This window comes from Rosa chinensis, chromosome 7, assembly GCF_002994745.2.
Source record: "Rosa chinensis cultivar Old Blush chromosome 7, RchiOBHm-V2, whole genome shotgun sequence".
NCBI lineage: Eukaryota > Viridiplantae > Streptophyta > Magnoliopsida > Rosales > Rosaceae > Rosa > Rosa chinensis.
The window spans coordinates 15,993,509-16,008,568 of record NC_037094.1 but is presented as its reverse complement, the minus strand read 5'-3'; the positions used below and the strand labels follow the sequence as shown (position 1 = coordinate 16,008,568).

The 15,060-nt window shown below is 38.6% G+C and overlaps 2 protein-coding genes and 1 long non-coding RNA gene across 5 annotated transcripts; all 3 read left to right on the top strand.

The window, feature by feature from the left end:
* Nucleotides 1-494: 494 nt before the first annotated feature.
* Nucleotides 495-3,411, top strand: LOC112175780. Of its 3 annotated transcripts, none has more exons than XR_005802601.1 (6): nt 495-876; nt 1,007-1,117; nt 1,447-1,552; nt 2,083-2,361; nt 2,574-2,617; nt 3,051-3,411. It is a non-coding gene; the product is annotated as an uncharacterized LOC112175780 (long non-coding RNA). The 3 variants fall into 3 exon arrangements; XR_002926629.2 differs by having other exon boundaries at nt 1,447-2,205; nt 2,300-2,361; XR_005802600.1 differs by having other exon boundaries at nt 1,447-2,361.
* A 4,460-nt stretch (nt 3,412-7,871) lies between these two features.
* On the top strand, nt 7,872-8,594 carry LOC112177486. The gene is made up of 2 exons (XM_024315776.1): nt 7,872-7,893; nt 7,957-8,594. The coding sequence occupies exons 1-2, from the start codon at nt 7,872-7,874 to the stop codon at nt 8,592-8,594; spliced, it is 660 nt and encodes a 219-aa protein (XP_024171544.1).
* A 2,372-nt stretch (nt 8,595-10,966) lies between these two features.
* LOC112177485 (uncharacterized mitochondrial protein AtMg00810-like) lies at nt 10,967-12,068 on the top strand. The gene is made up of 3 exons (XM_024315775.1): nt 10,967-11,672; nt 11,829-11,917; nt 12,057-12,068. Exons 1-3 carry the CDS (start codon nt 10,967-10,969, stop codon nt 12,066-12,068), a joined length of 807 nt encoding a protein of 268 aa, XP_024171543.1.
* The last annotated feature ends 2,992 nt before the right edge of the window (nt 12,069-15,060 follow it).

The window sequence follows — 15,060 nt, the reverse complement described above, 5'->3', positions numbered from 1 at the left end:
ATGTAAATTGAAGGTATATTTGTCTAAACACTAAAAAAATGCATTTATAACTTTTTTAAAAAAAAATTTCAAATTATATTTAAGTTAAAAAATCATTTTTATTAGAATTTTCATAAATTTAAAAAAATTGAAAAAAAAGTCTAATAAATGTAGTTTTTTTTAAGTTAAAAATGATTTTTAAGTGTTTTGACAAAGATACCCTCAATTTTAACGGCTTCTAACAGTAGAATTAACGGCAGTGAGTTAAGTGAAAGACGGATGTAAAACTGAGTGAGTTAAGTGATATTGTTGAAAATACAGTGAGTTAAGTGTCAAATAAGTCATAACTCAGTGACCATTGGTGATATTTCCCCTATTTTATAACCCAACCCCACTATATTGGTGTGAAACCTGCAAACATGGAGCTGACACATATGCTTTTATCAGCTTTGATGATTTTTTACAGCCATCAGGCTAGTGAGTAGTTGATCGAACGACAATAGATGGATGGGCATCTTCCTTTCAGTCTCTCTCTAGTCTTGTTGAGAGTTGAGAGTTGAGACTAGAGATCATTATCCAAAAAAAAAGTTGAGACTCGAGAGTTGAGAGATAAATCAAACCCAGATCTACTTTCTTTCTCTCCTCATCTCAGTCTTCGTCTCCCTCTCCTTCCGAGTTGAGATCTGAACAAGATCTAGTTTGTTCTCCCGTCATTTTAATTTGATTCCTCTCTATTGTTTTTTTTTTTTCCTTTTCCGGCTTCGGTCTATCTTCTCGTTAATTTAGGCCTCTCCGACTTTTCCTCAACATATGCCCAGAAACCCTAATCCCAAAAACTCCCTGTATTCACTCTGGCAAATTGAGATTTCATTTCAAAGCAGAAGGAGGTAAATCAGGGTAAGTTGCTCTCCAAAAATGGGTATGTCGCTCTCCAAATTGTTGTTTTATTTTCGTTCTTGGAGCTGGCTATTTGAGTTATCTCTCCATTCATTAATATCTAAGGAAATTCTTTACTTTTGGGTAGCAGATTGGGAACTAAAAATTGAAATCAGAAAGAATGGGATTAACAACATAAGGAAGCATTGTTACCATGTCGGGCCAATTTCATCCACTTCCACCTATGGTCTCCATGGAACTGGTAATTCTTTTTTAATCTCCTTATCATGGTGATACTTTTGTAATTTGTACGCTTGTTTTAATTTATCTCAAAAGTGGGTTAGCCTTCTTGCTGTAATTTGTCTGTATCTACAATGTTTCAATTTTAGTTGAATGTTGAAGTTATTTGTTGTACTTGTTTTAGAAGACTCTTACTTAGATGATTGTTGTTTTGGTTATGAAGCAGTGAATTATGGATTCATTGCTTGCCTTCAACATTTTTTTTCTTCTACTAGTAACATCCCTGCTTCTCTTTTGATTGATTATTCAAATTTGTATAAATTTTATCTTTTCTCTTTCTTTCTAATACAGGAAAGGCTCTTATTTCTTTTCAACCTGGCGGATGGTCAATCACTTAACACAGTCTCATTGAATGGCATGTGGATGTATTTAGCACTCTGTTTGTTTTGATATGGAGGTGCTAGACTTTGCTTGCCTTATCAGTATGTCTTAGAATGGCATGTGGATGAATTTAGCACTTTGTTTGATTGTTGTCAGAAAGGTAGAGTTTGTTTGTGGTAATATGTATGCCCATTGACACAATAGCAAAACCCTTTTTTCATTGGCCAATCAACGACATCTGAATACTCATAAATTGCATTCATTTAATTGTTGGAAATCTGATACTTTAGCTAATGTCCTTTTTGTATCTCTATGTATATTTATTCTAGTCTTTTTATTCTGTTTTCATATGCCAATGTGCTTAAAGGAAGCTCTTTGGCTAAAAATGGCCATACTCTTCATCTTTTGCAGATATTCTTAATTTCCTCCATGTTATATATTTGTTTGTGTAACAAAAATGGACTCATGTTATTTATTTGCACATTGCGGGTGGGATTGTACCACACAACTGTTTGGATACACAAAATTTGAATTAAGCACTCTCTTCTGCAGTAGTTTTATGAATCTTATTCCAAGTGCATATGATTATTGGCCTTCCAATTGCAGGTTCTTGTCTAACTCAGGAATGTGGGATTGGTGTACAATGCAAAGTTCATAGGCCAGCTATGGAGATAATTTTGGAATAAACTCAATGATCGATTAAAATTGAACTTTTGTATCTCAGTTTCGGTTTGTAGTTGATGACCATATGGCTAATAACTATGTTGCCAAGCTTTCTTAACCTTAATGTTGTAGATCTAACTAGTGTTGTTTTTCTCTCCAGGTACCACCACTCAGCTTTCAACATCATCTTCTCTGCAACTTTCACTTTAGTTATTTTATTAGGTGAGTACTCACCACTAGATGATCTCTATAGCATAACAAGCTGGCTGATGCTCCTTGTTGAGGTACTTGAACAACGGAGTCTGATTTTTTATTTTTTATTTAGGACAACTGCATATTTAGTTGCTAGCAATATATATTTGATGGTACATTCTTCAATAGTTAGCATTTGCTTGTAGGGTACTTAAACTTCCTATATGCTGTGTCAATTGCAGGAGATCAGGAAATGCTAATTGGACATCCAAGATAGACAAATGAGGTGAGCTTTTTGTGGGTTTGGTGAATTGCTTATTTGGTAATTGTGTATATACAATTTGATATCCTGGGCATGCGTGTTTGTGGCAGTACCTTTGTTTTTTTAAAGGTACTAACTTCTGCATATAAGTATGTACGTGTTGGGATAGTGATTTATACTGTTGCTTGAAAGTGGCTATTAAAGTTGTCGGTTGTTGGTTTGGGGTTGGTATATCATTCTGAGTATCTTGTTTTGCTATCAGCTTGGTGTTTTATGAACCACATGTACAAGAACTCATTATTTTCATTCTTGTACAATTTTTGTTATGTGTTGTTAAGATGTTAAATTTTGGATACTGATTGAATTGAATAAATTTGCTATTTTGGTTGCTCTTTATCTCAGTTTCATTCTTGTGTATGTTGCAAGTCTTTTATTGAGTTTTTAATTTGTTTGACAGAAAGCATATAAAAGTTGCTGGAGGTGGAGGTATCAGATGCAGCTATGGGGAGGAAGATAAAGAGATTTATGATTTTTTAATCTTGTATTTCATGTGAAGTTGTATATGAATTGTACAGTATTATAATTAGTATATTTTAGAATTATACAGTACATATAGGTGGGCCAAATCGTTAATTTTTTTATATATATCCTCCCAAGTCTGCCACTGATGTCGGTGGCATTAGAAAACACACCAATTCAATAACAGTGGGAAGGAAAAAGTAATGTGCTGCATTGGGTATTGGTATGTCACTGTTGTTTTATCAGTGTGTATTGTCCCAATAGCACCTGCAATAGAGGGGACTGATTCCTCAATAATGGCTGCATAGAGGCTAATGGCAATAGCCACTATTATCAGTGTATATTGGGACAAAGGAGACTAATTCAAATCAGTGTGGAATGAGGAAATTTCTAGTACTGATGGTTCCTTTCAGAAACCATTGAATTGATTTTCCCTTTCTTTTTCCCATCATTTATTTCAAAAATTTAAGACTACAATATCTCTACTCAAATGTGTTATTGTCAATTTCACCCATGATGATAAATTTTAAAATACAAGGGTATATTGGAACATTGATATATTTTTTCTTTCCTTTCCCAAACCAATCAACTACTGGAAAGGAAATCAAATAGTCTTTCTTGAATGTTTTCCCTGTTTTACCAAATATCGAAAGGAAACTTGACATGAATTTTAGTTTCCCATCCCAGTGAAACAGACAAGGGAATTGATCATTTCCCTTCCGTGAACCAAACATGGCCTTAGTGCTCTTCCATATCTCTATTTCATAGAATGAAAGATTTACATTGTTTTTTTTTTTTTATGACAAAGATTGACATTGTATGAATTTTTTCTGTGTTGATATTGAGCTTGTCATTCATGTGCAAACTGACTTCATTTTTTCAAGGTTTTTCGGTTTTTGGTATCTACAGTAATAGAAAGATAAAATGATGTTGAGTCGAACATATGCTAAATATTACACTGGAGTTGGTACGTATAATCAAATCTGGACTAGGTACATGTCGAACTCTGGAGTGTATACATTAGGCCTCATCATATGGCCCTTGGGCCCTAAGCCCGCCCGGCCCGGCCCTTCCATTAGGGCGGGCCGGCCCGACCCTTTTTTATTTAGGGTAGGGTATGGGTCACACAAATAAAGCCCGGCCCTACCCTACGGCCCGACCCGATTGAGCCCTTAAGGGCTAGGCCCGGCCCGGCCCTAAAAGCCCGGCCCTAACCCGGCCCTAAAATTTATATTTTATTTTTGTTATTTTCTATTACATGTGTTATATGTATAAAACTATGGAAGTGTAGAAAATTATTTCAATATGCCATATTAGGAAATGAATCTTTTAAATTGAGCCATATTTTGAGAAGAAAAAAATATTTTTTTAAAAAGAATTAACCGTTAATTCGGCAAAAACGCCGCCGTTTTAATATAATCTTATGGGTATTTTAATATTTACCAATAATTACTGTTAACTAATTAACTGTAATAATTACAAAGCTATTATTTCAAATTGGACAATATATTCATGTAATACCAATTTTGAAATAAATCAAGTAATCAACATAACTAAAAATAATCAATTGGTCGAGTTGAAATCATTTTACCAATGTAATGTTAACTTCTTAATGAGCAAAATGGGGGACGAAATGGAATTTTTTAAAATGCACCGCTGGATGTTATTTGCATATGAATATATGTTAGTGGTAGAAATTTCAACAATTTCCGCCTTTGTTTGGACCTCGATCTACCCGGTCAACTCAATACCCTAAATAGAACATAAAACAAATACGCTCTTAACCGGTCCTTGGCAATTCACTTTTTTCGATCTTTCAGCTCCCACACTCTCATGGGTAGGGGGTCTACTTATGGATGTTAAAATTCCGCAACGTTTGTCCGCGCATGGTGCCGCTCCCCTTAGGGAAGTTTGCTTGTGCAAAGCGTTGACCGCTCCGTTAGGTGCCTTATTCACGGCGGATCAGTCTAATTTCTTTACACAATACCTATCACTATTGTATAAACATATAAGAATTTTCCGATTGATCGATTTTCATTTCAAAATTTTTGGATCGCACATAATCCTTATATGTCTTGTAATGTAGTATAACTAGTTTATTAGTCTTGTTACCCTCCATGAGCAAAATAGGAGACGAAATGGAATTTTTTAAAATGAACCGCTGGATGTTGCTTGCATATGAATATATGTTAGTGGTAGAAATTTCAACAATTTCCGCATTCGGTTGGACCTCGATCTACCCGGTCAACTCAATACCCTAAATAGAACATAAAACAAATATGCTCTTAACCGGTCCTTGGCAATTCACTTTTTTCGATCTTTCAGCTCCCACACTCTCATGGGTAGGGGGTCTACTTATGGATGTCAAAATTCTGCAACGTTTGTCCGCGCATGGTGCCGCTCCCCTTAGGGAAGTTTGATTGTGCAAAGCGTTGACCGCTACATTGGGCGCCTTATTCATGGCAGATCGGCCTAATTTTTTTATACAATACCTATCAATGTTGTATAAACATATGAGAATTTTCAGATTGGTTGATTTCCATTTCAGAATTTTTGGATCACATATAATTCTTATATGCCTATTAATGTAGTATAACTCGTTTATTAGGCTTGTTATCCTCCATGAGCAAAATGGGGGACAAAATAGAATTTTTTAAAATGCACCGTTGGATGTCGTCCATATATGAATATATGGTAGTGGTAAAAATTTCAGTGACTTCCACCTTCGGTTGGGTCTCTATCGACCCGGTCAACTCCATACCCTAAATAAAACCTAACACAAATATGCTCATAACCAAGAATTTGCAATTTTTTTTTTGATCTATCAGCTCCCACACTCTCATGGGGAGGGGGTCTATCACATGCTGTCAAAATACGGGGATGTTTGTCCTCAAAAGGTGCCGCTCCCCTTACAGAAATTTGCTTATACAAAGTGTTGACCGCTCCGTTTGGTGCCTTATTTAATGCAGATTAACATAATTTTTTTACACAATACCTACTACTGTTGTATATGCATATGACCATTGTCAAATTGATCAATTTCCATTTCGAAATTTTTGGTCCGCCCGAATAAGCCCTAAATTTTTTTTATTTTTTCTATTTTTTAATTATGTTTTTCTTTTTTCTATAGTATGCAATTTATCTATTTCTTTGTAATTGATTTCATAAGTTTTGTTTTCTTTAATTTATATTTTCTTTGTTACACAACAATTAATATTGAAAGATTTACATAGATAGTTAATTGAATATAACCACCTTAACTAATATTAATAAATGTTATAAGTTACAAGCGTGTGTGTGTATTAAATATGTTCAATAAAAAACAATGAGTCTTTTATTACCAATATATACCATTAAGCCATATTTTGAGAAGAAAAAAATAATGTTTTTTTTTTTGTTAAACAAAATAAGGCCCTTTTTTGGCCCATTTCGGCCCTATTTGAGGGCCGGCCCGACTAGGCCCTAACGGATCGGGCTTTTCGGGCGGGTAAGGGTTAGCATATTTAAGCCCTGGCCCGACCCTACCCGGCCCTAAATTTTATTGACTTTGACTAGGCCCGGCCCGACCCTACCCTAAGCCCTAAAATTTAGAGTAGGGCCGGCCCTAACCCGGCCCATGATGACCCCTAGTATACATATAAAAGAGGTCAACAAGAAAGAAGAGCACACACATACGTACTCTCAATGAGGTACCACGTTTATCAAGGCTTGACCCCACTTTTTATCAAATGCAAATCTAATTAAGTACAAGTTCCAGATGTCATAATATTATTACATTCTAGATATTTGATCTTATTAGTCATACGATCACTTAATCACTTTAATTCAGACAAATGTTCGATCGTAGACAATAATTTCCATTAAACAGCAAATGATCAATAAAACACGTCGTCATGGGTTCTTTCGTGTTGATAATATAAATCTAGATATACGGCCAATTTAGTTCGAGTATTAGTTATCACGTAAAATATGAAAAATGTTAGCATCATGAGTTGCTCGCGTATGCGTAGGCGTGTGATGGATTTCCAGTAATCGAGTAATTATAACACTAACCGCAACACAGCTCTAGCTTAGACACATATACTTGATCTCATGTCATTATGCACATATGATAATAGTATAAATCTTCCTCTAAGGCCACCAAAGAAAATGGTCCGTTGGACAGAACTGGCACCAGAAACCACCTTCAGGAATATAACACAAACTGGTCTTTTTCCTATATTTACTTAATCAGTATACGCAGAGGAATTCATATATAATATTTAGCATCAGTCTATTATATTATATTTTATTTACCACAACGAACAATCAACAGCTAAAAAGACTGAAATCAAATCCATATGAACGAATAAAAGCTCAGAAGTGTTCGGTATTTTAGTTGCTTGCTGACTAAGTCTTTATGACTTATCTCTTTAATATCGTGTTGGTTGTTTTCTGTTATATAAACCCTTGTTTGTAGGGTGTAGATTAGCATTTGAATTAGTCTTCTTCAATCTTGAACCACGTTGTAGTTCATGTAAATGTGGATGCTTTTGTGATCATTCCTGTTTTGTAATGGCTGTATAAAAGCCGCAGTTGTGTTATTAATAAGGTAAGCTTGAGAACTCCCAAACATTGTGTCTTCTGTTTTAGAGTTTGAGGTTCTTAACAGTGGTATCAGAGCCCCATCACGGGGCCTGATCTTGAGTAGAGAGTGGAAAAGAAATAGCAAATTTCTTAGAGAAAGAGAAAGCCAGAAAAGTGTGAGAAGAGTGCGAGGATGGCTTCAAATTTAGAGGAAGGTTTTGTGTAGCTTGCCATACCAAAGTTTGACGGCCATTACGATCACTGGGCCTTGTTGATAGAGAACTTCTTGAGATCAAAGGAGTATGGGGCATTGATCGAGAATGGAATTACAGTGCCGGAGGATGAGGCAGCTTTGACAGATGCTCAAAGAAAGGTCATTGATGATCAAAAGCTCAAAGACCTTAAAGTAAAGAACTACCTATTTCAGTCCATTGATCGTACGATAAAGGAGACAATTCTCAATCGAGACACAGCCAAGAATATTTGGGATTCCATGAAACAGAAATTTCAAGGATCAACCCGAATTAAGCGTGCCCAACTACAAGCCTTGAGGGGAGAGTTCGAAGTATTGCAGATGAAGGAAGGTGAGCAGGTGAATGAATACTTCTCAAGAACCCTAGCAATTGCCAACAAAATGAAGACGCATGGGGAGAAGATGGAGCAGGTGGTGATTATCGAGAAGATATTGAGTTCTATGACCTCAAAGTTTGATTATGTAGTATGTTCTGTCGAGGAATGTAACAATCTGGAAACCTTGACAATAGATGAGCTGCATAGTAGTCTCTTGGTGCACGAACAGAGGATGAATGGGCACGGGAAAGAAGAACAAGCTGTTAAGGTCAGTCATGAAGAGAAGTTTGGCTTCAAAGGCAGAGGGAGAAGTGTGTTTCGAGGAAGAGGAAGAGGCAGGGGCTGACAGCAGTTCGACAAGGCAATTGTAGAGTGTTACAAGTGCCACAAGTTAGGACACTTCCAATATGAGTGTCCTAGCTGGGAAAAGAACGTCAATTATGCTGAACTCGATAAAGATCAAGAGATGCTGCTTATGTCTTATGTTGAAATGCATAATTCCAAAAGAGAGGATGTATGGTTCCTCGACTCTGGCTGCAACAACCATATGAGTGGTGACAAACAGTGGTTTATCGAGCTCAACGAAACCTTCAGGCAAGTAGTGAAGCTTGGCAATGACACAAAGATGGCTGTCATGGGAAAGGGAAACATCAGAATACATGTTCATGGAACAAATCAAGTGATCACTGACGTATTTTACATTCCTGAGCTCAAGAATAACTTGCTTAGTATTGGCCAGCTTCAAGAGAAAGATTTGGCTATTTTGATTCAATATGGTGTCTGCAAGATTTATCATCCTGTAAAAGGGTTGATTATGCAGACTAACATGTCTGCTAACAGAATGTTTGTGTTGCTTGCTTCTGTACCAACTCATGCTCCAGGACCAGCGTGTTTCCAAATGACATCTGAGGGCACAACTCACCTATGGCACCGGAGATTCGGACATCTAAATCTGAAAGGTTTGAGAACCTTGTCATACAGGAAGTTGGTAAAGGGTTTGCAGCCTCTTAAAGCCTCCTCCAAAGTGTGCACAAATTGTGTTATAGGCAAGCAGCATCAAGACCCGATTCCTAAGAAAAGCTTGTGGAGAGCTTCTCAACGTCTACAACTTGTGCACTCGGACATTTGTGGTCCAATTACTCCTGAGTCAAACAGCCACAAGAGGTACATAATCACTTTCATAGATGATTAGAGTCGAAAAGTATGGACATATTTCTTACATACCAAGTCAGAAGCATTTACCACTTTTAAGAGTTTCAAGAGCATGGTAGAAAAAGAAACAGGGAATTTCATTTGTTGTCTTCGTACTGACCGAGGTGGGGAGTTCACCTCATCTGAGTTTAACATATATTGCAGCTCAAATAGGATCAGTAGAAGCTCACTGCAGCCTTCACCCCACAACAAAACGGGGTTGCAGAGAGAAAAAACCGAACCATTATGAACATGGTGCGATGTATGCTGACTGACAAGGAAGTTCCCAAACAATTCTGGCCGGAAGCTGCAAATTGGGCGTTGCATGTTCTTAATCGATGCCCCACGTTAGCAGTGAAAGATAAAACACCTGAAGAAGCATGGAGTGGACTCAAGCCTTCTGTGGGGCATTTCAAAGTGTTTGGTTGTAGTGGACATGTTCGCATACCGGATAACAAAAGGCAGAAACTTGACAACAAGAGATTCAAGTGTGTGTTTTTGGGCATAAGTGAAGAATCCAAGGCTTATCGGCTGTTTGATCCGGAGTCTAAGAAGATTGTTATAAGCCGAGATGTAGTGTTTGAAGAAGAAGAAAAGTAGAGCTCGGGTAAAACTATTGAAGAAATTTGTTGTGACACTCTTGAGTGGGGAGATGAAGAAGAAGAGCAGGTTGATAACAATGAAGAGGAAGAGCAGGTTGAGCAAATTGCAGAAGGAGGAGGTAGTGGCTCGGGTTCATCTACAACAACTAACGCAGCAGAAAACAATGCCCCAATCAATGCACCTATTCTTGATCAAGGGAGGATAAGAAGGGTACCAGTGTGGATGGAAGACTATGAAAGTGGTGAGGGATTGTCCGAGGAGGAAGAAATGCAGCAGCTTGTCATGTTCACTTCATCTAGTGATTCAGTAACTTTTGAAGAAGTTGCCAAGAGTCTTACATGGAGAGAGGCTATGGACCTAGAAATCAAAGCTATTGAGAGAAATGGTACGTGGGAATTGACTGAGTTGCATAAAGGAGCTAAGAACATAGGTGTAAAATGGATCTTCAAGACTAAACTGAACGAGAAGGGGGAAGTAGACAAATGCAAAGCTCGGCTCGTGGCAAAGGGGTACACTCAACAAGTTGGAATCAACTACAACGAGGTATTTGCTCCTGTTGCTCGGTGGGACACTATTAGACTGATACTTGCACTTACAGCTAGCAGAGAATGGAGTGTGTACCAGCTCGACGTGGAAAGTGCATTTCTGCACGGTGAGCTCAATGAAGAAGTTTTCATTGAACAACCTCGAGGTTATGAAGTGAAGGGTGCAGAAGACAAGTTTTATAGGTTGAAGAAAGCATTGTACGGGCTTAAGCAAGCCCCATGAGCCTGGTTTAGCAAAATAGAATCATACTTCATCAAGGAAGGGTTCTAGAGATGTTTGAGTGAGCACACACTTTTCATAAAGTGTGGTGAAGATGGAAGAATTCTTATAGTCAGCTTGTATGTGGACGACCTTATTTTTACAAGAAATGATGTGAAGATGTTCGAGCAGTTCAAAAGTTCAATGAAGCGAGAATTCGATATGTCCGATCTTGGAAGGATGAAGTATTTTCTCGGAGTGGAGGTAGTGCAAAGCTCGGCTGGAATTTTCATAAGCCAAAAGAAGTATGCCAATGACGTGTTAGAAAGGTTCGGAATGGAATGGTGTAATCCTGTGAAAAATCCTATTGTACCAGGATGCAGACTTGTGAAGGATGAAGGAGGTATAAGGGTTGATGCCACCGCCTACAAGCAAATGGTGGGCAGTCTTATGTACTTGAATGCCACTGCCTACAAGCAAATGGTGGGCAGTCTTATGTACTTAACTGCCACAAGACTGGATCTCATGTATGTGGTGAGTTTGATTAGTCGATTTATGGAGGCTCCCACTGAGTTACATCAACAAGCAGTGAAGAGGATCTTTCGGTACTTGAAGGGAACAGCTGAGATGGGAATATTTTACAAGAGAGGAGGAGAGGAGAGCTTGGTTACTTTCTCAGACAGTGATTATGTAGGAGACCTTGGGGATCGTAAGAGCACTTCAGGGTACATGTTTAAGCTGAGTTCTGGCGCTGTGGCATGGAGTTCCAAGAAACAACCAGTAGTAACACTCTCTACAACTGAGGCAGAATTTATAGCAGCTACTTCCTGCGCATGCCAAAGTGTATGGATGCAAAGAATTCTCGGAAAGCTCGGCCTCAACCAAAGTAAGTACACTATTTTCTATGATAACAAATCAGCCATTAAACTCTAGAAGAACCCTATCATGCATGGTAGGAGTAAGCATATCAACATTCGTTTTCTTTTCCTTCGAGATTTAACCAGAAATGGAGTAGTTGTCTTAGTGCACTGTTGGTCTAAAGATCAGTTGGCTGACATTATGACAAAACCCTTGAAGTTAGAAGCGTTCTTGAAGATGAGAGAGCAGCTTGGAGTGTGCGATGTTCAAAAGGTAAACTGACTGCATTTCCTGCAGGTCAGTTGAAGGGAGGATTTGTTAGGTATTTTAGTTGCTTGCTGACTAAGTCTTTATGACTTATCTCTTTAATATCATGTTGGTTGTTTTCTGTTAAATAAACCTTTTTTTGTAGGGTGTAGATTAGCATTTGAATTAGTCTTCTTCAATCTTAAACCACGTTGTAGTTCATGTAAACGTGGATGCTTTTGTGATCATTCCTATTTTGTAATGGCTGTATAAAAGCCGCAGTTGTATTATTGAATAAGGTAAGCTCGAGAACCCCCAAACATTGTGTCTTCTGTGTTAGAGTTTGAGGTTCTTAACAAGAAGCTGAGAATCTAAGACTGAAATCAAATCCACAACTCACATCGGAGGCATTGCTGAGAAGCTGGTTGATCTCTGTCGCGGTCGAGGTTGGGGTCAGAGGCTAAGAAAGGTGGAGACGGAGTTCAAGATTCAGAGCCTTTTTGTCAATTTAGTTAAGAATCAATTTGGCAAAAGAGTAAAAATTGTTAGGAGTGACAATGGTCCAGCATTTAAATGCACACAATTTTACTCTTCCAAGGGTATTTTACATCAGACCAGTTGCATCAACACGCCCCAACAGAATGGCGTCGCTGAGTGCAAACACAGGCACTTGTTGAACGTTGCTCGTGCACTTCTCTTTCAATCAAACTTGCCTAAACCATTTTGGGGGGATGCCATACTCACCGCTGCCTATCTAATAAATAGGACACCGACACCAATTTTGCAAGGTAAAACACCTTTTGAAACATTATTTCACAAATCACCAAACTACTCTCATTTGCATGTTTTTGGTGGTCGTTGCTTTGTGTCTACTCATCCACTCCGGCCTAGCAAGTTTGATCCACGCTCTACTGAGTGTATCTTCCTTGGTTGCCCTCATGGTGAAAAAGGATATAAAGGCTGTAGCCTGAAAAATAAGAAAATGTTAGTCTCACGAGATGTCATCTTCTTTGAAACCGAGTTTCCTTATCAATCCAAACTCTCCACATCTTCGCCTTCTGTCAATTCTCCAACACCTCCTCAACTCTTTCCTTCTTTATCTACCTCACCTCACATTGTTGACGATCAAATCTTCTCAAATCCCTCGGAATCAAATCTTGATTCTAATCCCACAACTTCCGCTGATATCAATCCCACAAATCACTCGGAATCAAATCTTGATTCTAATCCCACAACTTCAGCTGATATTAATCCCACCAATCACTCGGAATCAAATCTTGATTCTAATCCCACAACTTCCGCTGATATCAATCCCACAAATCACTCGGATTCAAATATTCCACCATCTCATTTTCCAAATACGTCACCACCAGACTTATCCATATCCCAAGATGCAATACCTCATTCTTCATTGCCACAACCACGAAGATCATCACGGCCAACTACAACTCCAACCACATTGCAAGGCTTTCATATTGAGGCAGCCCTTCCTTCACGTACTGCATCATCATCTTCCACGAGCGAGGTTACTCATCCATGTACCCCTCATTCTATTGCTCATGTTTTATCCTATGATAGACTCTCTCCTACACATAAAGCTTTCACTATTAACATTACACTCGAAAAGGAACCTAGATCTTTCTCTCAGGCTATCCTTAAACCACGATGGAGAAAAGCTATGGACAAAGAGATTCAAGCTCTTCAAGAAAACAAGACATGGAGTTTGGTGCCTCTTCCCCCTAACAAGAAACCAATCGGTTGCAAGTGGTTTTACAAGATCAAACACAACCCAGATGGCACAGTAGAGAGGTATAAAGCTCGTTTGGTTGCAAAAGGTTATAGTCAAGTTACAGGGATTGATTACCGCGAGACATTTGCTCCGGTGGCCAAACTAACAACAGTTCGAGTGTTACTCAGCCTTGCAGCTCTTCAAGGTTGGCATCTTCATCAACTAGATGTCAACAATGCTTTCCTTAACGGTGACCTCTATGAAGATGTGTACATGAAGTTGCCTCCTGGTTTCAGACGAAAGGGGGAGAATAGAGTTTGCAAGTTACACAAATCATTGTATGGCCTCAAGCAAGCATCGAGGCAGTGGTTTTTGAAACTTTCTGGTGCTCTCAAGGCTGCCGGATTCAATCAGTCTTGGTCTAATTACTCACTCTTCGTCCGACACACTCAAGGTAGATTCACAGCATTGCTAGTCTATGTTGACGATGTTATACTAGCAGGAAACAACTTACAAGACATCATGGAGACAAAGCACTTCCTTGCAAATCATTTCAAGCTCAAAGATATAGGTCAGTTAAGGTACTTCCTTGGAATAGAGGTTGCAAGGTCCAAGCAAGGCATTGTTTTATGCCAACGAAAGTATGCATTAGAGGTCCTTGAAGATGCAGGCTTCCTAGGCGCTAAACCATCTTGATTCCCAATTGATCAGAACTTTGTGCTAACGCAAGGTGAAGGGGTCGTTTTAAAGGACGCCTCTCAGTATCGCAGATTAGTTGGAAGGCTCATATACCTCACAGTCACGAGACCAGACCTCGTGTATGCTGTACATATCCTAAGTCAATTTATGGATAACTCTAGACAACCTCATCTAGATGCAGCTTACAAGGTGTTGAGATATGTTAAGCAGACACCAGGACAAGGAATACTTTTGCCTTCCACCGAACAATTGGAGATCAAGGCATATTGTGATGCAGATTGGGCACATTGTAAAGACACAAGAAGATCAACTACTGGCTACTGTATTTTCTTAGGCAACGCACCCATCTCATGGAAAACAAAAAAGCAAGGAACAGTGTCTCGTTCTAGTGCAGAAGTGGAGTACAGATCTATGGCAACAACATGCTGTGAGATTACCTGGCTTCGAAGTTTATTAAGAGATTTGAATGTTAAACATGCACATGCAGTTTAATTGTTCTGTGATAATCAAGCTGCCATTCATATAGAATCAAATCCCGTCTTCCACGAACGCACAAAGCATATTGAGATAGATTGCCATGTTGTGCGGGAAAAAGTACAGAGGGGGCTAGTCAAAACCATGCATATTCAAACAAAGGAACAACCAGCTGACTTGTTTACCAAGCCGCTGGGTTCGAAGCAATTTTCAGCACTATTGAGCAAGTTGGGTGTAATTAACATACACTCCAACTTGAGGGGGAGTA

Bases quoted from the DNA above. Each gene is read 5' to 3' on its own strand.
- LOC112177486 (XM_024315776.1), top strand. From the start codon at position 7,872: ATGGCTTCAAATTTAGAGGAAG. The intron at 7,894-7,956 runs GTTTTGTGTAGC...CCTTGTTGATAG, and splicing joins GGCTTCAAATTTAGAGGAAG to AGAACTTCTTGAGATCAAAG.
- LOC112177485 (XM_024315775.1), top strand. From the start codon at position 10,967: ATGTTCGAGCAGTTCAAAAGTTCAATGAAGCGAGAATTCGATATGTCC. The intron at 11,673-11,828 runs GTAAGTACACTA...GTTGGTCTAAAG, and splicing joins AAAGCTCGGCCTCAACCAAA to ATCAGTTGGCTGACATTATG.